The 22,566-nt window shown below is 48.3% G+C and overlaps 1 protein-coding gene across 2 annotated transcripts in view; it reads right to left on the minus strand.

Moving 5' to 3' along the window:
• Positions 1-6,558: 6,558 nt before the first annotated feature.
• Positions 6,559-22,566, minus strand: part of LOC140427652 (SAM domain-containing protein SAMSN-1-like) — a 154,281-nt gene continuing 138,273 nt past the window's right edge. Inside the window, exons 9-13 of one of the 2 annotated variants that reach the window (XM_072513105.1) lie at positions 21,704-21,830; positions 17,342-17,493; positions 15,104-15,310; positions 13,161-13,305; positions 6,559-9,928 (exon numbers count right to left, since the gene is read on the minus strand). In XM_072513105.1, the coding sequence (XP_072369206.1) occupies positions 9,729-9,928; positions 13,161-13,305; positions 15,104-15,310; positions 17,342-17,493; positions 21,704-21,830 (831 nt within the window). In that variant the 3' untranslated portion in view covers positions 6,559-9,728. Of the gene's footprint in view, positions 9,929-13,160; positions 13,306-15,103; positions 15,311-17,341; positions 17,497-21,703; positions 21,831-22,566 lie in introns of both variants that reach the window. The other variant, XM_072513104.1, reaches the window with a different exon arrangement.

Raw genomic sequence — 22,566 nt, forward strand, 5'->3', positions numbered from 1 at the left:
AATTCTCAACAATGTACCTCTTCGCTGAAAAGTGTATGGAGATGGTATCTCGAGTTTGGATACAGAAGACGACATGAGACAATATATTTTCTAAATGATATAACAGTTTATTGAAGAACCAAACAAGAAATTTACTTTTAGTGGCAATTCAATCACAACATTGACTGTTCTAGGAAATGTAAGCAAAGCATGTTCCTAATAGGGAATCAAAGTCTTATTAATGTCACAGAGAGGTATTTAAGATATCAATCAATATTTAAAATAACATTTACCTTAAATCTCTGAGGAGAAAACTACTGAGTCTAGCAAGATATCTCCACCCCAATTAAAAGGGAACTGTCATCACTCCACTACATCAGCAAACTTTACCATGAGAGACGCAGGATTGAATCCAATGAATCCTAGAACCCTACTGTACAGCTCCAATAAGAGCTAAATCAGCAGGAAGCATGTTGAGCACTTGTGCTGGAAAACATCCTTTGTTTTTGGTCAACATTCTTCAATCAAACATGGTACTAAAAGGTGCAAGACAGTGGTTGCTTCTTTGCAAACACCCAGTTTTCAAGACTCAGTTGACAAGTTATTTATGTCATCCTTTTTTTTTTAAATTTAGAGTACTCAATTCATTTTTTCCAATTAAGGGGCAACGCAGCCAATCCACCTACCCTGCACATCTTTGGGTTGTGAGGGCGAAACGCACGCAGACACGGGGAGAATGTGCAAACTCCACACGGACAGTGACCCAGAGCCGGGATCGAACCTGGGACCTCGGCGCCGTGGGACCGCAGTGCTAACCCACTGAGCCACTATTTAGGTCATTCTTAAGGATATCCATTATTAGATTGCGGTACTTTGCAATGTATCAATTCCTTACTAAAGCGATGTAGAGGCCAGTTCTGTTTTTTCTTTACTGCCTTGTGTTCGAGGATATACCACATTCTATCCTACAGGGTGTTGTTATCCTTGAGCACACAAGTATGCCCTGGCATGTTTATAACATTTCAAAACATTTTCTTTTTGTCCAGTTCTTAACTGATAGAAAGGACGTAAGGGCACTGGAGAATGCGCGGAGAAGATTTACAAGGACAACACCAGAAATGTGTGGGTATATATATCAGGAAACCTCGTTAAAAAAAACTTGAAAATCATATGGAAAGCTGAAATAGAGTAGATACAGGGAGAATGTTTTCTCCTGTGGGGAAGAGCAAAACTAAAGGCCGTCAATATAAGAGAATTACCAAGAATCCAATTGTGAATTCAGAAGAACCTTCATTCCCCAGGAAGTGGTGAGAATGTGGAACATGCTACCAAAGGGAGCGGTTGATTTGGAGGAGACGTATTGAAGGGGAAGTTGGACAAGTGAATGAGGGAGAAGGAAGTAGAGGGTTGTGATGATGGATTTGAACATAGAACATACAGTGCAGAAGGAGGCCATTCGGCCAATCGAGTCTGCACCGACCCACTTAATCCCTCACTTCCACCCTATCCCCGTAACCCAATAACCCCCCGTAACGTTTTTTCTTGGTCACTAAGGGCAATTTATCATGGCCAATCCACCTAACAAGCACGTCTTTGGACTGTGGGAGGAAACCGGAGCACCGGGAGGAAACCCACGCACACACGGGGAGAACGTGCAGACTCCGCACAGACAGTGACCCAGCGGGGAATCGAACCTGGAACCCTGGCGCTGTGAAGCCACAGTGCTAATCACCTGTGCTACCGTGCTGCCCTGATCATGGAAATGGGAGGAGGCTCGAATTGAGCATAATGACCAGCAGGGACCTGTTGGACCGAATGGCTTGTTACTGTGCCACATACAAACCCCGTTCAACAGATCCTTTCACCTGCCCCCAGTATCCTCCCTCCTCTTGGACCCCTCCCTCTATCTGCTTATCTAATCTTTTTATTGAGAACTGTTTGCGTGACATCGACCATCTCAATTTCTCAGCTCCTCTCACCCACTCTAACCCGTCTCCTTTTGAACTTCCTGCTCTCCGCTCTCTCAGGTCCAACCCTGACTTTGTCATCAAACGTGCCAACAAGGGTGTGGCTGTTGTTGTCTGGCGTACTGACCTCTACCTCGCAGCGGCTGAGCACCAACTCTCAGACACTTCCTCCTACCCCCCTCTGGACCATGACCCCATCACCGAGCATCAAGCCATTGTTTTCAGGACTGTCACTGACCTCATCTTCTCTGGAGATCTTCCCTTCACAGCTTCCAACCTCATCGTCTCCCAACCCCGGACAGCCGCTTCTACTTCCTCCAAAAATCCACAAACAGGACGGCCCCGGTAGACACATTCTGTCAGCCTGTTCCTGCTCTACTGAACTCATTTTTTCCTATCTTGACTCCATCCTCACTCCTCGTGTCCATTTCCTTCCCACCTACATCAGTGATTCCTGTGATGTCCTCCATCGTACCAATAACTTCCAGGCCCCGGCCCTAACCGCCTCCTCTTTACAATGGATGTCCAATCTCTCTATCCCTCCATTCCCCACCAGGATGTCCAGTCCTTCTATACCTCCATTCCCCATCAGGATGTCCAATCCCTCTATACCTCCATTCCCCATCAGGATGTCCAATCCCTCTATACCTCCATTCTCCATCAGGATGTCCAGTCCTTCTATACCTCCATTCCCCATCAGGACATCCAATCCCTCTATACCTCCATTCCCCACCAGGATGTCCAATCCCTCTATACCTCCATTCCCCATCAGGATGTCCAATCCCTCTACACCCTCCATTCCCCATCAGGACATCCAATCCCTCTATACCTCCATTCCCCACCAGGATGTCCAGTCCTTCTATACCTCCATTCCCCATCAGGATGTCCAATCCCTCTTTACCTCCATCCCCCATCAGGACGGTCTGAGGGATCTCCGCTTCTTCCTCGAGCAGAGGCCTGATCAATCCCCATTCGCCACCACTCTCCTCCGTCTGGCTGAACATGTCCTCTCACTCAACAATTTCTCCTTCAACTTGACTCACTTCCTCCAAACCAAAGGTGTGGCTATGATCCCAGTTTAATCTGTCTCTTTATGGGGTATGTGGAACATTCCTTGTTCTAATTCTACTCTGGCCAAATCTCACAACTCTTTTATCGGTACCTTGACAACTGATTCGGTGCGACTTCATGCTCCTGTCTGTACCTAGAAAAACATATTAATTTTGCTTCCATGTTGCACCCCTCTATCACCTTCGTATGATCCATCTCTCACACTTCCCTTTACTTCCTTGACCTATCTCTCTCCATTTCTGGGGATAGACTGTCCACTAATATCCATTACAAGCCCATCGACTTCCACTCCGATCTCAACTACAGCTCTTCACACCCCACATCCTGTAAGGGCGCCCTCTTCATTGCAGTGTTAATGTAAGCCTATTTGCGAGAGGATTAAAGATTATCATTATTACTATTCTCCCAGTTCCTTTGCCTCCGTTGCATCTGTTCCGATGATGCCATTTCCCAAAACGGTGCTGCTAATGTGACTTCATTCTTCCTTAATCATGGTTTCCCACCGACTGTGGTCGAGAGGACTCTCAACCATGTCCAATCCATCTTCCACACCTCTGCCTCCATCCCTTCCCCTCCCTCCTAGTACCAGGATAGGGTCCCTTTTGCATTCACTTTTCATCCCACCAGCCTCCCCATTGAAAGCATCTTCGTCCGCCAACTCCAGCAAGATGTCACCACCAAACACATCTTCCCCTCACTCCCCTGTCAGCATTCCGCAGGGACCATTCTTTCCTGTACACCCTGGTCCACTCCTCCATCACCCCCAACATATCACCCTCTTCCCATGGCACATTCCCATGCAATCGTAGAAGGTGTAACGCCAGCCCCTTTGCCTCCTCCCTGCTCACCAACGTAGGTGAGGCAATGCTTCACGTGCACCTCCTTCAATCTGGTCTGTTGCAGTCGCTGTTCCCAATGCGGTCTACTCTACATTGGAAAGACTAGACGCAAGCTGGGTGACCGCTTTGCAGAACACCTTCGGTCCGTCCGCTAGCAGGACCCAGGCCTTCCTGTCACTTGCCATTTCAATTCACCACCTTGCTCTCATGCCCACATGTCCGTCCTTGGCCTGCTGCAATGCTCCAGTGAAGCACAGACTAACTGGAAGAACAACACCTCATCGTCCAAATAGACATGTTACAGCCTTCTGGGCTTAACAACTTCAGACTGTGAACTCTCTCCTCCACAATCTCTACCCCATTTTTATTTCCATTAACTTATTTTCATTTCTTCCATTCAGTCATTTTTCCACGACCCTTTTTATCCCGCTTTCCATCTCGTTTTTCCCTTACCACCTCTTCCCCTACCCCACCTCGCTCGAGTCATCTGTTCCCTGTTCCTAGTTCCCCTTTGACACACTACTTACCTTTGGTCTGCCATTACCACGTTCTGATCTCTTAATGTTCCACTATCAGCATCCTTCTTAGCCTTAATCACCACCAGTTACATTTGACAAAGAGTCAAAGAACAAAGAACAAAGAAAAGTACCTGGTGTTGTAAGACTTCGTAAAGAAAAGTACAGCACAGGAACAGGCCCTTCGGCCCTCCAAGCCCGTGCCGACCATGCTGCCCGACTAAAGTACAATCTTCTACGCTTCCTGGGTCCGTATCCCTCTATTCCCATCCACACTCGAAATGTTAGCTCAATCCTCCCTTCACGGATGCTGTCAGACCCGCTGAGATTGTCCAGCATTTTCTGTTTTTTGCGTCAGATACCAGCGTCCGCCGCAATTTGCTTTTATTTTTAATTCCTTCGTTTGACTGAATGCAAATTCTCAAATGTCCATGGTGCAATTAGTTCAAGCTCTCAGCACTTTTCCTCCAGTTCTCTGGATTACTTATCACTGCAACAATATCAGGAACTCCACAGCAAAACCTGAGTGTAATGCCCCCCACAGTCGGAGAGCCTGACAATCTGCATGTGAAGTATTGGCGGGTGTGGGAGGCGCGTTGATGCAGTTGAATTTGTGTCCTAGCAATTTTAGGAGAAGAGGGAAAGTTAGCAGGAAAGCTAATATGCAGGGATGAATTATTTGAAGTGTTTGAGATGATTAAAGGAGTTAATTTAAGAACAGAGGAAACATGGGGTTGGATTCACCAGTTCCCCAGCCGCATGTTCCTCGGCAGCGCCATTCGGTGGCGACGGGATTCCATACACTCGCCGCTTGTCAATGGATTTCCCAATGGATCTCCCCACTCCGCCGGGAAACTCGAGGTGCATCAATCTAGAATATATCTCGAGGTGCGTCAATCTTGAATATACTCAGCAGTTTCAAATTCCTAGGGGGGCACATCTCCAAAAATCTGTCCTGGTCCACCCACGTCGACTCTGCCACCAAGAAAGCACAACAGCGCCTATACTTCCTCAGGAAACTAAGGAAATTCGGCATGTCCACATTAACCCTTACCAACTTTTACAGATGCACCATAGAAAGCATCCGATCGGGCTGCATCACAGCCTGGTATGGAAACTGCTCGGCCCAGGACCGCAAGAAACTTCAGAGATTCATGAATACAGCCCAGTCCATCACACAAACCTGCCTCCCATCCATTGACTCCATCTACGCCTCTCACTGCCTGGGGAAAGCGGGCAGCAGAATCAAAGATCCCTCCCACCCGGCTTACTCACTCTTCCAACTTCTTCCTTCGGACAGGAGATACAGAAGTCTGAGAACACGTACGAACAGACTCAAAAACAGCTTCTTCCCCACTGCCACCAGACTCCTAAATGATCCTCTTGTGGACTGACCTCATTAACACTACACCCCTGTATGCTTCATCCGATGCCAGTGTTTATGTAGTTACATTGTGTACCCTGTGTTGCCCTATTATGTATTTTCTTTTCTTCCCTTTTCTTCCCATGTACTTAATGATCTGTTGAGCTGCTCGCAGAAAAATACTTTTCACTGTACCTCGGTACACGTGACAATAAACCAATCCAATCCAATCCAATTCCCAACACCCCCCACAGCTCTCTGGGCTGGAGAATTCCACAGTTGATAGGCAAGGGTAGATAAAGAGAAAGTATTCCCTGTGGTGGGGAAGACTGAAGCAAGGGGCATCTCTTTAAAATTGAAGCGAGGGCATTCAGGCGTCTGGCCAGGAAGCAATTTTTCACACAAAGGATCATGGAAATCTGGAATGCCCTCCCCCAAAAGGCTGCTGAGGTTTTAAGTCAATCGGAAATTCTAGAGCTGTGGACTGGAGGCATGGAGGAGTGAGGAGTTGGTGAGTCAATGGAAAACTTCAAAATTCAGATTTTAATTGGATGAGGGTTTTAGGGGTTACAGAACCACTTTGGGTAAATAGAATCTAGGCGCAGATTAGCCACAATCTAATTGAATGATGGAACAGAGTTAGGAGATTGAATAGTCTCCTCCTGTTGCCATGCCCCTGAGGAATAAAAGATTCATTTCCCTTTCAACCAGGAACGAACCTCCAATCAGAATCGAGGGGAAATTGTCTTGGTCGGCGAGTGCAAGGTGATTGCTTTCATCTGATAGTTTTATCTGTCAAACATGCAAATGTATCATTCAACAAATATTTTTAAAATCTTATAATTTATTCACTGAGCCACACTTGAAGAACTTGGAAAGCCCTCATGTAAATTCATTAAAAATCCCAAGTGCACAACAGGAAAGTCAGGAAAAATTCGAACCAGAACTTAAAACACAGGTAATTCAGGTAAAATACAAAAATGTAATAAATATTTACACATAAAAAGTGTGAAATAAGCTTCAGACACGGACTGATTCAAATCGTTCAAACTATCATCACGGAAACTGTGGCGAAGGGAACAAAGGGGATTTTCTACAACCTGGTTAAAAGTCACACATCTGACCTAGCTAGTTACACCAAAATTCATCCATTTGCCACTTTAAAAATGTCAAAAATGTAGAGCAGTGGATTGTATGTTGTATGTATTGATGTCTGTGTGTATCAATGTCTGTAGCTGGGTGCAAATATGTTTGTATTTGTGTGCATTTGCATGCAAGTTCGTGAGTTTGTATGTATCTGTATGTATGTTTGTATTCTTGAATGTATGTATGAATATTCCCTTTAAGTTCCACAGTTACATAGATATATAGAACATACAGTGCAGAAGGAGGCCATTCGGCCCATCGATTCTGCACTGACCCACTTCAGCCCTCACTTCCACCCTGTCCCCATAACCCAATAACCCCTCCTAACCTTTTTAGACACTAAGGGCACTTTAGCATGGCCAATCCACCTAACCTGCGTGTCTTTGGACCATAGGAGGAAACCGGAGCACCCGGAGGAAACCCACGCAGACGCGGGGAGAACGTGCAGACTCCGCACAGACAGTGACCCAGCGGGGAATTGAACCTCGGACCCTGGCGCTGTGATTCCACAGTGCTATCCACGTGTGCTGCCGTGCTGCCCGTTGCGTAGTTGCACAGCAACGCAAAACTCCCTGCGCAGGGTGCACACTAGCTACCGTGCATCCACAACCATGCAAAAAGCTTTAACAGGACCGTGCATTTACCTCAATGAACTGTGTGCTGCAAAGAAAAATGGAGGATATTCTGCCCTGTGTGTATCTCTTCTTGTGTGCTGCATGTATGTCTGTGCAATACTGTATGTGTGCTGTGTTTATGGATTCAAGCTGTGGCTTTCCTAGCTCTGCATTTCCCTGTGTGTCAATACATTGTGGGGTGAAGCATGAGCTGCCACGTTTAATTTTATTTACCGCAAACTCTGTAATACCATGAGAATATCTGGGAGCGGAAAGAAGAGCATCAACAATCCCCTCTTTTTCGCATAGATCGCTCATCTCCTCACCTTAACCCTCGCTAACTCATTTTTATCACCAGATACTTGCCCAGTTGTCTTCTTTGCAACCATTTGTTATGATATTGCGGGTGGTACGTGCCAGGCTGCCAAAATCCCCAAGGGAAACTTGAGCAAACCATCACAACTATTTGCGATTCGTATTTTATGAGAAGGTATCTGAGGTCGGGAGAAATAATTTCAAACCCCGTGTGAAGGTCTTAAAAACTAAATTTAAACATCTATTTTTAAAAAAAGGGAAAAAAATGAGACTTAAAGACACAATATTATATTCACACAGTTTCCCCAAAAGATTTCTGTTTAATTAAATCAGAGCTAAACATCCCTATTAAGCAACAGTCCTATAAAATATAAATTCATTGTTGCTATCGAGGAAGTCTTACATAGGCTTTTCTCTTTCTTTCGGTCAATAATGGGACCAAAGCTTTTCTCAAACCTTTGCAGACACAAGCACTTTTCTTTGAGAGTGGTGGCAGCTGATTATTCACAAATCCGTCTCCAACATACACTCCTTCAGAGTGCACCTACTGATACAGTCTTCTATCTCTCTCTTGTCCTTAACTCTATTGATTTTACCTCCCTTTACAAATTCCTTTTCTCAGAATTAACAGGTCTTTCATGACATTTTTTATGGACACCACATTGGGCAAACATCCAGTTAATACTTTGCTTTATTTCATCTGCGATCCTCTTCAATTAAATATATTCCCTTTGAAATATTATAGTTAACTTCAAGTCGCTTCACTTATCTTCCTAATGCAAATTTCCATTCATCCTGCTCACCGTTCCCATCTTAGCCATTCTCAATTTCCGCTTCAAAAGACCTGCTTTCACGCATAATTCTTTTTGATTTTTTTGTCCTTGCAGTATAATTGTTTTCAGTCTAATTAAATTAGTCTCGCCTATACATACAGACACAAGCCTATTTTGTAGTAAAGAACGCGAATATTGGGACAATATTGAATTTTCGTCACACATTGATATTCAACTGAGGTGAAATTACTCCTGATTTTGGTGGAAACTACATTTGAAATTAAATGAAAATCGCTTATTGTCACAAGTATGCTTCAAATGAAGTTACTGCAAAAAGCCCCTAGTCGCCACATTCTGGCGCCTGTTCGGGGAGGCTGGTATGGGAATTGAACCGCGCTGCTGGCCTGCCTTGGTCTGTTTTAAAAGCGAGCGATTTAGTCCTGTACTAAACCAGACCTCTTTTGGTGGAACATATCTGCCCAATGTTGGCAACCGTATTCCCAACATTACAAAACACTGGGCTCTGGAATAACTTATGATTTTTTACATATCTTCACACCCAACCTGTTTTTTTTAGCCTTGGGGAATATTAGGGGAAGTCACAGAAGGGTTACTGAGCTGAGTATAGAAGGCAATGGTCACTTTGAAGATCCCAATTGTTAGCCCTCAGGCCATCCACCTGCAAAGACCTGAAGATCCATGCGTTTCACCTGCAGATTGATCCAGTGGGTAGGTTTGGGTGTCAACAATTGCCCATCATCAGTATTGCACCTCCATCTTGTGCTAAATGGACATCGCACACGGAGGCAGTGTACTTAGTGAACGTTTAGCCTCAAGCACGTTCACGACTTTGAAATGACCCCTGGCGTCGGGTTACCAATGTTCATGGGAAAATTCAGCCCGTTGAATTGCAATAATTTGCTATAGTCAACATATTCTTAACAGGTGCTTCCTGCTTCTTGGAAGGTCATAGGGCGAATCCAAAACTGTGCCTGACTCTTTCTGTTGTAGATTCAGATTAAATAAAGGAAACAATGTTCACTGTGTGTCTATAGGTATCAATGCAAAGAGACTGAAAACCCTCAACCATCCATGTTCTCCGACTGTTTGACTCCAAACTGTACAACTTGGTTATTCCCGCTGTAATTAGTCATCAAGAGAAACGCCTCCAACTATATCTTGCAAATTCTCCAATTCCAAGTCTTCTTTGCCATTGTCTGAGATTTCAGATGTAGCATAACAGCCAGAGTCCCTGGGGCATTCCATCAAGTGTGCTTGTTCGAGCTTGAGTTCAGAGGATTGGTCCGCAGTTATAACATCATTTTTTTCTTCCTCTTCACTTAGAACTGTAACACAGAAATGTCAAAATATCATTCTCTTTACTCAGCATGATCAACTTATCAGTAGCTCGGAAGGGAATCATTGAATAATGCTCTTTTATGGGAGACCCATGGTTGTGGGTTTTGTGCTTATATGAAATGAAATGAAATGAAAATCGCTTATTGTCACAAGTAGGCTTCAAATGAAGTTACTGTGAAAAGCCCCTAGTCGCCACATTCCGGCGCCTGTTCGGGGAGGCTGGTACGGGAATTGAACCGCGCTGCTGGCCTGCCTGGGTCTGCTTTCAAAGCCAGCTATTTAGCCCACTGTGCTAAACCAGCATTGTTTCCAAGCCCTAGAGAACACTCAGGTCCCTTGCCTTGACCACCTTCTCACTGCACCCCTCAAACCTGCCCACCTTCTCCCCACTTCCCTCAATCCCACCTATCCAGCTTCCCCCCATATCTCTCAGTCCTGCCTACTCATCCTCTACCCATGTCCCTCAATCACCCTTCATTCAGGAAGGCTTCCTTGAGGGCGTAGGTGTCGACAGCCCTCAGCTAGGTTCGCATCAGGCCATGATGTTTATGCAGTCATCCACAACGAAATTTGAGATTGTAAAGTCTGGTAGTCTTAGTCTCAGGTGCTTTGTGGCCTTAAGGTAACATCCCAAGATCTTAGTTCTCCAGCCGGCAGAGAATCAGGACTGATCCCTGCTGGTACTAGGAACGTCATTCCAAGGCACTTGGAAAAGGTATTTTGTTGCCAATCGGTTTTGCGTACCACCGGGTCCGAGAGGGGCAGGACTTCGGGGGCGATTCCCCCGTGCCGCGCCGTACCGGAGAATCGATGTTTGTGACATTTTCCCGCGCGACGCCGGTCCGATGCCGTCCCGCCATTTTCCCAACCGGCGGGAACGGCTTCATCGTGGTCTGTGCCGCGCACGTCGGAGAATCCGCCGAGAGGGCAATCGAGGCGCTTCACACAGGCCCTCGCCATTCTCCGGCCCGGATGGGCCGAGCGGCCGCTACGACCCGACAGGTTCCCGCCGGCGCCATCCACCCGTGGTCGCTGCCGGAGGGAACTCTGCGGGAACGCTGGGGGGGGGGGGCTCCTTCATGGGGGGGGGGGGGGGCCTCCGATGGGGTCCGGCCCGCGATCGGGGCCCAACGATCGGCAGGCCGGCCTCTCCCTCCCCCCCCCCCCCCCCCCCCCCGAGTCTACCTCCTTCCACGGATGGCCCCAGAACACCGGCGCCATGTTGGTGAGGGGTCGTCGCGCGGAGTAAGTTCCCCGCGCATGCGCGGGTTGGCGCGGCACCTATTTGGCGCCGTGTAAGGATGCTGGAGTGGCGTGAACCGCTCCAGCATCGAGCTGGCCCCCTGTGGGGGCCAGAATAGGTCGTGCCCGGGCCCTGTTCGCGCCGTCGTGAAATGCGACGGCGCGAACATTTGGTCTCCATTTTGGAGAATCGCGCCTTTCATCTCTCACCTCTGAGATGGGAGCGTCGTTTTAAGGTGCGTTCTGATCTCCATTAGCTGCTGCACCCTTCCACCTTCCCGCACCAACCTGGATAGCAGGCAGGCACCACACCACTCTAATCGCTGGTAAGGCACTGCCACACGGAACCACCCTTCAACCCCCCCCGTCCCCATCTTCAGCCCTCCCTCAACCACCAGAACCTCCCCTCAGCAACCCTCTCCCCTCATTTCCCCCCCCCCCCCCCCCCCTCCCCATCAACCAGGCACCTCGCAGTCCAAGAAGCGGCAAGGTGGTAAGTATACTCTCAACAATTGCTGCCAGGGTGCCCAGGGGGGGGTCCTCCCTGGGAGGTGGGTTTCAGGGGGCTTGTGCCTGGCTGGAGGGGCTCAGGTCGGGGGTCTTCCCTGGAATGGGGCTCCTGTAGCTTCCCTCCCCGCCTGCAGCCTTAAAGTCACTCAGTTTGTAAAAGTTAAAGTTTTTCCATCACCCCGCCCACAGATTTCTCTCCTTTTTCCCCCCATATCTTCTCTCAGAGTTTTGTTACTTTGTGTTAGTCTCATGCCCAGTGACCGGTGGGGCCTGTGCCATTCAATATCTTAAAGGCTGAGATGGACGGGTTTTTGACTGCCGATGGAATCAATTCATACGGGGGAATGTAGCTGGCTGGAGTTAATGCCAAAATCAGATCAGCCATAGATACATAGAAGATAGGAGCAGGAGGAGGCCTTTTGGCCCTTCGAGCCTGCTCCGCCATTCATCACCATCATGGCTGATCATCCAACTCAACAGCCTAATCCTGCTTTCTCCCCATAGCCTTTGATCCCATTCTCCCCAAGTGCGATATCCAGCCGCCTCTCGAATATATTCAATCTCCATAAATGGCCTTCCACACTTTCTTATGCTCTTGTGTTCTCAAACTCTGATTTTCCTCTTCTGCGAATGTGGGATTGCCTGGCGGCAACACAACCGCACACCCCTTCACTCTGCATCCCTCCCCTTCACCGCCCTTCACGTTTGGTACAGGAGCAAAGAACGGAAGATCGGAAAGACTTAGAAGTCCCAAGTGACGTTTTGAGACAAAAGAAATACATGAGGGTCCAGCGTTATGTTCGTACCTACACCTCAGCGTCTGCAACGGTTCAAAAAAGCAGCACACCACCACCTTCTCAAGGGGAATTAGGGATGGACAATAAATACCGGCCTAACCAGCGACACTAACATCCTAAGAATGCATACTAAAAAGAAAATGAGTGAACCGTGCAGGCAGAGGTCTTCAAGGACACAGGAGGACCCTTATGAAATGTAACCATACATGTGAGATGAGGTTATTATAGGATTTACAGTGCAGAAGGCGGCCATTCGGCCCAGCGAGTCTGCACCGGCTCTTGGAAAGAGCACCCTACCCAAGGTCAACACCTCCACCCTATCCCTATAACCCAGTAACCCCACCCAACACTAAGGGAAATTTTAGACACTAAGGCCAATTTATCATGGCCATTGTGCCTAACCTGCACATCTTTGGACTGTGGGAGGAAACCGGAGCACCCGGAGGAAACCCACGCAGACACGGGGAGAACGTGCAGACTCCGCACAGACAGTGACCCACGCCGGGAATCGAACCTGGGACCCGTGAAGCAATTGTGCTAACCACTGTGCTGCCGTGCTGCCCTCAAGTGATGATCATGATGCCGCAGGTGACATTCTAACTTATTAACCTTCATGTCGAGAGACCGACAGAGGAGCAGGGTCAGGCAGAATTACAAATATCATCCTTACCATCATAGTCCTGTTGAGCAGCAGACAGAAGCATGGCTCTCTGTTCTGCATCCGTGACGTTAAGTTCGATGAGGTGACACTCCTTGAGGTCTTTGAGATCCTCCAGGTTCTGGTAGCCATTCAGAAGTAACGTGGAATAAAGATCCTACACGGACCAAAACATGAAAATCAGAACCATTGCAAGAGGAAAGGGACAAGAAAGATTACCTTTAACTTTTGATGCTCCTTAAAACCCTACTAATTACCCAAAATTTACGGGTCTCAGTGTCAGGTCTTGTCTGAAACATGCTCCTGTGAAAAGTGTTGGGATGTTTTGCTTCACTAACGCGCAGACTGAATGGGAGTTGTTTTTGTTGTGAATGTCATTCTGCTCTCCCAGCATCTCAGAGAGTTTCAGCTGTCCCTCCTTCCGAATGAGGAAACTCCGCTGATGAGCTAGCGCTGCGTTCTCTCTCTGTGCCATTCTCCCTCCCAATCACAGCTCTCACTAGGGTGGGACCGTGAAAGCCATCCTTTAGTATTTGAGTGGATGGATACCCTGTTGGTAAAAGGCTGCTTGCACATGCAATCAAGTGATCGGATCGGTAGTGTTTGCACTTTGCACTGTTGGAGAGGTCGTGTCGACAGTACACAACACAGGCAGTCCCAACTGGTACAGGAGGCATGGAAATAACCTGTTGTGCAGCACTTTCTTGGAATATTGACGTCGCTGGCTGTGCCAACATTCATTGTCACCCTTAGTTGACCTGGATATGATTTTGGAGACCAGTTGAAGTTTGAACTTTATCCAGGGTGGAGTCACATATGGGAAACTATGGGTGTAAGGTTAGCAGGTTTTAAATAAATAATCTTTATTATTGTCACAAGTAGGCTTACTTTAACACCGCAATGAAGTTACCGTGAAAATCCCCGAGTCGCCACACTCTGCCGCCTGTTCGGGTACACGGAGGGAGAATTCAGAATGTCCAATTCATCTAACAGCACGTCTTTCGGGACTTGTGGGAGGAAACCCGGAGGAAACCCACGCAGACACGGGGAGAATGTGCAGACTCCATACAGACAGTGACCTAAGCAGGAATCGATCCTGGGACCTTTGCGCCGTGAAGCCACAGTGCTAACCACTGTGCTACCATGCCGCTTTCTTTCCTAAAAAATATTGGTGACAATCCAACAGCAACATGGTCAACGATACAACAAGATTTATTAAACGTTGCTCCACATTCGCAAAAAGCCACGGCGGGATTTGAACTCAGTATTATAAGTCTGGTGCGTTACTAGTCCAGGAACGTAACCAGTACTCGAGCATAACTGAGGACGACGAACCTTTTCCTGCAGCTAGTGGTTAGGATCTGTTATGCGCTGACTGGGAGTCTGAGGGAGGAAAGGGTCAATCAAAATGTTCAAAGGGAATTGGATCGAGCATTATTGGAAAAGGGTCTACTGGGAAAAGCTGAGGAGTGGCATGAGATAAATTGCCCCAATGGGCTGACGCCTCCTTCTGCCCCGTCTGCTCAACCTTACCCCTCGCCTGAGGTGTGGTGACCCTCGGGTTAAATCACCACCAGCCAGCTCTCCCCCTCAAAGGGGAAAGCAGCCCATGGTCATCTGGGACTACGGCAACTTAATTCTGCGGATCTTTACCAGGAGCTCAATCTCAGGTAGCATCATCATGTGATTTATCTTCAGTGCCTTGGGCACTGGGGAATAGCGAGAAGGATTGCCAATCCAGCTGAGTGAGCCATATCAGAGAGTGCATGTCTTAACATCAGCTGATGCTCTCGGCCACCCCTATCCCCAGTATGATTCAAAAGGTTTCCCAACAGTCAATACCTAGACTCGAAATTGAGGAATGAGCCAGGTGTAAGGTCTCTCTGAGTGCCTGTGCAAGAATCTCGAATGGAAAAGGAGGAGGTGGAACAATGGGTGCATTAAACTGCACTGACCGGCAATTGGATTGTTTCCAAGAGTTCCTGCAAGGAATCAGGGACTGGCTGCCTGCTCCTCCTGTCTGTCCTTAGCTTCTTAGGCGTGGTGTCTTCATCGGGCAGGATATCCACATAAATGAACTTGAAGTTTCCCACCTTGCCGTTCAGCATTCCGGTCCATGTGCCCATGGTTGGCTTGTTAATTATATCGATGAAGTCGCCTCTCTGAAAGAGCATTTCAAAGTTGAGGTAAATTAATCTTTGCCCTTTCAACTTGAGTGGCCTGGCATGACTGAACCATAGATACGGAGAAGAGCCGATTTTAACTCAAGGTGGTGAGTATTGCTTGGCATGGTGGCAAGTCCCCTTCGCATCCTCTGCACCCCCATCTACCCTCCATCTAACTAGCCCCTTCCTCCCCATGCTCCGCTCCCGATTACTCTACTACCCTCCTCTCACCTCACCGTTCACTGCCTCCCATCTTCTCCCTCACTTATTCGCCCCTCCCTTGCCCTTCCTCATTTACCCTCCTTTCACCTCTGCCTCTCCTTCCCCTTCCTCCCCTTCAAACCACAACCCTCCCCCCCTTCTGTCCCTTCCACCCTCCCCCTTCCTGCCTGCCCCTTCCCTGCCCTCCTTTCCCCTCCCCTCTTGGACCCACCCCTCCCTATTCGTCCCCTCCCCTTTTTACTTCTGACCCCGCCCCTTTCTCTACTTCCCCCTCCCCTCCTTCTTCCCCTCGCCTCCCCTCCCTAGTTGCAGCTCTCCAGTAGTGTTCTCACATGGAGTCTGTGTGGGTACAAGGCAGGAGTGGGGAGGCATTGGGAAAAAGGAGGAGGGCCCAAGATGTGTTTGCGGTGGCCACCACATTCCTTGTGTTGAGCATTTCCTCACTTCTTGGCACCACCATATAACCAATGTTGGCTGTGTCAGCATTTATTGCCCATCCTTAATTGCTTCTGGGGAGCAGTTAAGAGTCAACCACATTGCTGTGGGTCTGGAGTCACATGTAGGCCAGACCAGGTAAGGACGGCAGATTTCCTTCCCTAAAGGACATTAGTGAACCAGGTGGGTTTTTACGACAAACGGCAATGGTTTCATGGTCATAATTGTGGGCAGCACAGTAGCACAGTGGTTAGCACTGTTGCTTCACAGATCCAGGGTCCCAGACTCGATTCCCGGCTTGGGTCACTGTCTGTGCGGAGTCTGCACGTTCTCCCCGTGTCTGCGTGGGTTTCCTCCGGGTGCTCCGGTTTCCTCCCACAGTCCAAAGATGTGCAGGTTAGGTGGATTTTCCATGCTAAATTGCCCTTAGTGTCCAAAATTGCCCTTAGTGTCCAAAATTGCCCTGTTGGTTGGGTTATGGGGATAGGGTGGAGGTGTGGGCTTGGGTAGGGTGCTCTTTCCAAGAACCGGAGCCGGTGCAGACTCGATGGGCCGACTGGCCTCTTCTACACTGTAAATTCTATTAGACTTTTTTAAATTCCAGACTTTTATTGAATTCAAATTTCACCATCTGCAGTGGCCGGATTTGAACCTGGGTCTCCAGAGCATTACCCTGGGTCTCTGGGTTACTAATTCAGTGACAATACCACTATTCCACCGCCTCCCCCGTCCCGCCGCACCCCAACCTATCCCTTCATCTAACTACCTGACCTGCTCTGTGAGTGCTCAGCTCTGAGGAAACCTTCAGCTGACTTGGGTGTCTGCTGTGCGGGGGGGGGGGGGGGGGGGGGGGGGGGGGGCGGGAGCGGGGGGGGGGGGGGGTTGGTGGGGTGCACTCAAGTTCCACCCCAGAGACTTTAAGGCCAGGCGGAGGACGTGCTACTAAAGGAGTGCTGCTGCTCTGTGTGAGGTGCTGTTTCCCAGAAAAAATAAAATACTGCGGATACTAGAAACATCTGTGGAGAGAGAAACGGAGTTAACCTTTCAGGTCAATAACCTGGCAGTTCCAACGAAAAGTTAGAAAACTAACTTTCTTTTTTTGGTGACACCGATTGAAGAGTAAATATTGTCCAGGAAGGGATAACTCCCTCTGCTCTTCTTCAAAATAATGCTTTGGGACCTGTTTATATCAATCTGAGAGGGCGGACAGGGCCTTGGATTAACATCTCATCCAGAAGACAGCACTCTGCCTCTTCTACACCCCAGAGTGATGTTCTGGATTTTGCCTCTGGAGTGGGATTCAAACCCACAACCTTCTAACTCAGGTGAGCCACACGATGCCCCAACTCGAATACATCAGCATTATCTTACCTTGAGCTTGAGAGAGTCGGTATCGTAGGGGCTCGGAGTGAAGTCTGTGTGAACCTTTGCTCGACAACAGAATGGGCCTGTGTATGGCACCTCTTCTTCCAGCCTAACACTGTCACGGTTACTGGTTGTATCTGAGCTGCTCGCCAGGCCACCTGCTTAAGAGATAAGGAAGCATGAAGGCAGCTCAATCTACACATCTTCTCGAAGCCGTCAGCCACTGCTACTTCTCCCTCCCCCATCACTGACTATGTTTGAATACCTCCTCTGCCTTCAGCTCCCCCAACTCCTTTCCTGCTTCCCTTTCAGTGTTACCCTCTCTCTCATATGCCCTTCTTTGCGCTTGAGCTAAGTTTCATGAAACTCCGCTTTTGACATGGCCTCAGGACACCTCAAAGAAGTTTACACAAGGTCAAACAAAATACAGTTCAAGTATTCTTAATCCTGAACCCTCGCTGTCCATTTGTATAATTTAGATTTTCGGATAGCACGTATAAACTCACATTACAATAGCCTTAACCGAGGCTAACTAGTCTAAAGTAAGGAACATGTCGAGAAAAGTAAGATCAATCGCTGAATGATGAGTACAGGGCGAGATTCTACGATCCTGGGGCGAAGTGTTGATGCCGTCCTAAACGCCGGAGCGTTTTACGACGGTGTCATCTGGCCGCTAGGATCAGCGATCATGCGCCGCACAGGGGGCCAGCGCGGCCCCGGAGGGCTTTACGCAGCTCCAGCTGCCGTAACGGGCGCCAGCATGGCCGGCGCGAGTTCGCGCATGCGTGTGGGTTGCCTTCTCCGCGCTGGCCCCCAGGCAACATGGCGGAACCCTACAGGGTCCCGGCGTGGAGGAACATAGGCCCACCCCCCCGTGATAAGCCTGGCCACCACGGAGGCTCCCTCCCGGAGCCTGAATCCCCCTCCCCCACACCAGGGCGTCTCCCGCAGCATGAAGGGCGAGGTCCCGCCGGGTAGGACCACACGCGAACGGCGCCGGCGGGACTCGGCCGAACACGGCGCGCATTCGGCCCGTCGAGAGCGGAGAATCGCCGGGAGGGCCGCGTTGAGCGGCCCCCGACCGGCGCCACGCCGACCACTCTGGCGCCATTGGCACCGGTTCTCCGGTCGCTGGAGAATCCTCGGAGTGGCGTCGCATGATTCACGCTCCACCCAGCGATTCGCCGACCCGGCACGGGGTCGGAGAACCCTGCCCAGGGTACCTGTAATAAGTCTCTTTTAAGAACATACGAACATGAGAACTAGGAGCAGGAGTCGGCCATCTGGCCCCTCGAGCCTGCTCCGCCATTCAATGAGATCATGGCTGATCTTTTGTGGACTCAGCTCCACTTTCCGGCCCGAACACCATAACCCTTAATCCCTTTATTCTTCAAAAAACTATCTATCTTTATCTTAAAAACATTTAATGAAGGAGCCTCAACTGTTTCACTGGGCATGTTCGACACAAAATCACAATTAAACAGTGCAGACAAGTAACTAAACGTCCTGCGCAAAGGTCGATGAAGTTTAAAAAAAAAGTGTGGCTTTTGAATGCGTTTGGTTTTCAGATTTACGGATAAAGGACCTGCACTTTGAAAGTATGATCGCTGTTGCAATGTAGGAAACATGGCAAGAAAATCGTGTGCAGCACCCTCGCAAGATAAATTTTCAGGGAATGGTTTTGGGTGTTGGCTTGCTGATAAACTTGACCAGTTTAACAATCACCCAGCCTTGAAAGTCAGAAAGTGAGAAATCGCCACCCCCATGCGAAAATGTAACGCCTCAGGTGATATGAACCGTGCCTTTTCGGGCGAAGGGAAAATGGAATAAGTTAACAGAGTTCTCTGTGTGTGTTTAAGAGTCAGTATAGAGCCACTGATAAGAGAGCGTAGGTGGTTGTTTTTGTGACGCACAGGTAACCACACTCCCAGTTCAGGCAGCCTTTGCCTAAAGTCGCTTATCATCTGAATCTGCTGAAATAGCTTATCAACCAGCACACATCCTCAACAACTATGGTCAGGGTAACAGAAAAAAATGTTCATTATTTTTAACCCTTGCAATTCATACTGATCGCAGGAAATAGGAGGAGGATTAGCCTGTTCCGTCCCTCGAGCCTGCTCTGTCATTCAATTAGATCATGGCTAATCTACCTCAACACCATTTTCCCCACATTATCCCCATAGTGCTGTGATGTCTCTCCTCGCTGTAAAATCTGCCCATCTTTGCCTTCAGCATACTCAACCACTGAGCCTCTCCATCCCTCTGGCAGGAGGATTCTCAAAGATTCATCACTCCCATGTGAAGGAATTCCACCTCTTACCAGTCCTATTCAGCAAGGCAGTTGAAAAATACACCTACCAGTGCCTCACAACAGGACTGACATTAAATTGCAGGCAAAGCTATGATGAGCGGTTACTGCACCCTTATCATCATGTAAGGTGATGTCCCCTTTAAGACTGGGCTTGGAACCCTGGGGGACTCCGCCTCCGGCCCCCCCCACCTGGGAGTCGTATATAAGGGGCCGCCTTGTAGGCGGCACCCAGTAAGCACCCGTCTCGGCACCAGGCTAGTTCTTAGCTTATTAAAGCCTTCTTTACCGTTTACTCTCTAGCATCGTTATTGAGGGTACAACAAAAGCCTTTCTTCAAGTGGTATTGGGGGAGCATGACTGAGGTTTTCAAGGTTAGATGGGGAACTGATACTGATGGTAAACCCAGAAAACTGCTCACATTGAGCAAGGGATCGGAAAATACAAACAATGACATTTGGAAGGCACAGAAAAGTGGAAAATGTTTTCCTCCAAAGAGCGGTGGAGTTGTGTGGCAAACTTCAGAAAGGGGTATGAAGGAGACGGGATCAATTGAGTTAAAGGGTAATTGGATATCTTCTTTTAGAGAAAAGGAATAGAGTGATATGGGGTTGGTTTGGCACAGTGGGCTAAACAGCTGGCTTGTAATGCAGAACAAGACCAGCAGCGCGGGTTCTATTACCTTACCGGCCTCCCTGAACAGGCGCCGGAATGTGGCGACTAGGGGCTTTTCACAGTAACTTCATTGAAGCCTACTTGTGACAATAAGCGATAATTATTATTATTGTTATTATAAATTGGGGAGATGGTATTGAGGGATATGGGTGGATTGTGGTAGTTGGGATTGAGGAATATGGGGAGTTGGTGGTAGGCGGGATTTAAACATATGGGGATACGGGGAGGTGGTGGGGAGGTAGGATTGAGGGACATGGGGAGAAGGTGGGATTGAGGGCTATGGAGAGACAGTGGGTAGGTGGGATTGAGGGATATGAGTAGATTGTGATAGTTGGGATTGAGAGATATGGGGATAAGGGGAGATTGTGGGTAGGTAGGATTGCGGTATATGGGTAGGTCGTGGTACTTGGGATTGAGTGATATGGGGAGGTGGTGGGTTGGTGGGATTGAGGAACATGGGGAGAAGGTGGGGAGGTAGGATTGAGGGCTATGGGAATACATTAGATAGGTGGGATTGAGGGATATGGGTAGATTGTGGTAGTTGCGATTGAGAGATATGGGGAGGTGGTGGGAAGGTGGGATTGAAGGATATGGGGAGATGATGGATGGTTGGGATTGAGGGAAATGGGGAGTTGGTGGTAGGTGGGATTGAGTGATATGGGGTGGTGGTGGGTAGGTGGAATTGAGGGATATGGGGAGAAGGTGGGATTGAGGGATATGGTGGATAGGTGGGATTGAGGAATATGGGAGATAGTGGGTAGATGGGAATGAGGGATATGGGGAGATGGTGGATAGGTGGGATTGAGGGATATCGGGAGAACATGAGATTGATGGAAATGGGGAGAAGTTGGAATTGGGGGAGATGGGGAAAAGGTGGGCATATGGGGTTGAAGAATTTGTGGAGTGGGGGAATTAGTCCCGATCTATGGAAAAAAGAGGTTTGGGCTGTTGGATTGAATGGACTTTTTCTGTTCCTGAAAACACTGATATAATGAAGGGCTTGGATGACAACATTGAAAACAGCAACCTGGAAGGGAAGGACCTGTTGTGGATTTGTGACTGTACCCATTTTGTTCCTGAAAAGAATATCAAGGGGGAGAGGATAACCAAGGGAAGAGTGGGACCCATTAGGGACCAAGGGGGTAATCTGTGCGTCCAACTGGATGATGTTGGTAGCGTGTCAAATGAGTACTTCACATCTGTCTGGAAAGTGGGATTAATCTAGATTTAGAGTCGTTTTTTTTATTGGTGCAGGCTTTGATGGGCTGAAGGGCCTCTTCTGTGCCATAAAACTCTCTCACTCTCTGACAGAGTGGCTTTTAATGTCTGACCATTACTTGCTTGTGAGAGGTGACGTCCTCGAAAAGGCACTTCAGTTGACTTACTGGATGAGCTTTGGCCACTGTTCTGACTGGAAAGACTCTCGGTTGACTCGCCAGCTTTCAGGGAACCATCTTCTGCTTCATGTTCTCCAATAGTTTGGCTGGCAGGATCTTCTGCATCGGCGTTGCACTGAAAAACACAAGTTTGCTCCTGGAAACCTTGAACAATTGCAACTGTCACTGATAGAACCAATGAGGTGATCCAGGAACAGTGGTAGGCCCTTGGAGCCTATTCCATAACTCAACAAGCCCACCTTTGCCCCACATCCTCAATATTTCTGTTCAACACAAAACCATCAATCTCAGTTTTAAAATTAACATTTGACGTAGTGTCAATTACCATTTGCCGAAGAGAGTTTCGATCTTTCACCAGTCTTTGGACGTAGAAACATTTCTTAATTTCACTCCTGACCTCATCCAAGCCTCACCAACCAGTTTCCCTCCATCTATCCTGTCTGCTTTTCTTCATCTTTTGAAAACTTCAATCCAGTAAAAGTCGTGAAAGGTTAGATGCTGAAATATTCCACTGATTGGGGCATCACTTGTGTTGTTTAACGCAGAATAACATGGATCCTGCATTGCTGCGGAGAGCCAACCACCAGGCCGCAACCAGGTCGTAGCTCTGGGTAACCGTTGCCCTCGGTAGCATAATGAAACTGATGCATTGCGTCAACAGCCCCTGGCTCCCGCAACACTGTCCAACCTGATTGCTTCCTTGTCTGGCCTGAGGGGCTTGGCACTCCAGCACCTAGTGTAACACCCATTGAGACATCAAGGTGGCAACAAACAGACCTTTGAGATTGCAATGCCCATTTAAATACAGTGCCTTCGTGATTTTAACCCCACATGTGATGGTCAGTATTAAG

Source organism: Scyliorhinus torazame, chromosome 8 (genome assembly GCF_047496885.1).
Source record: "Scyliorhinus torazame isolate Kashiwa2021f chromosome 8, sScyTor2.1, whole genome shotgun sequence".
Lineage (NCBI taxonomy): Eukaryota > Metazoa > Chordata > Chondrichthyes > Carcharhiniformes > Scyliorhinidae > Scyliorhinus > Scyliorhinus torazame.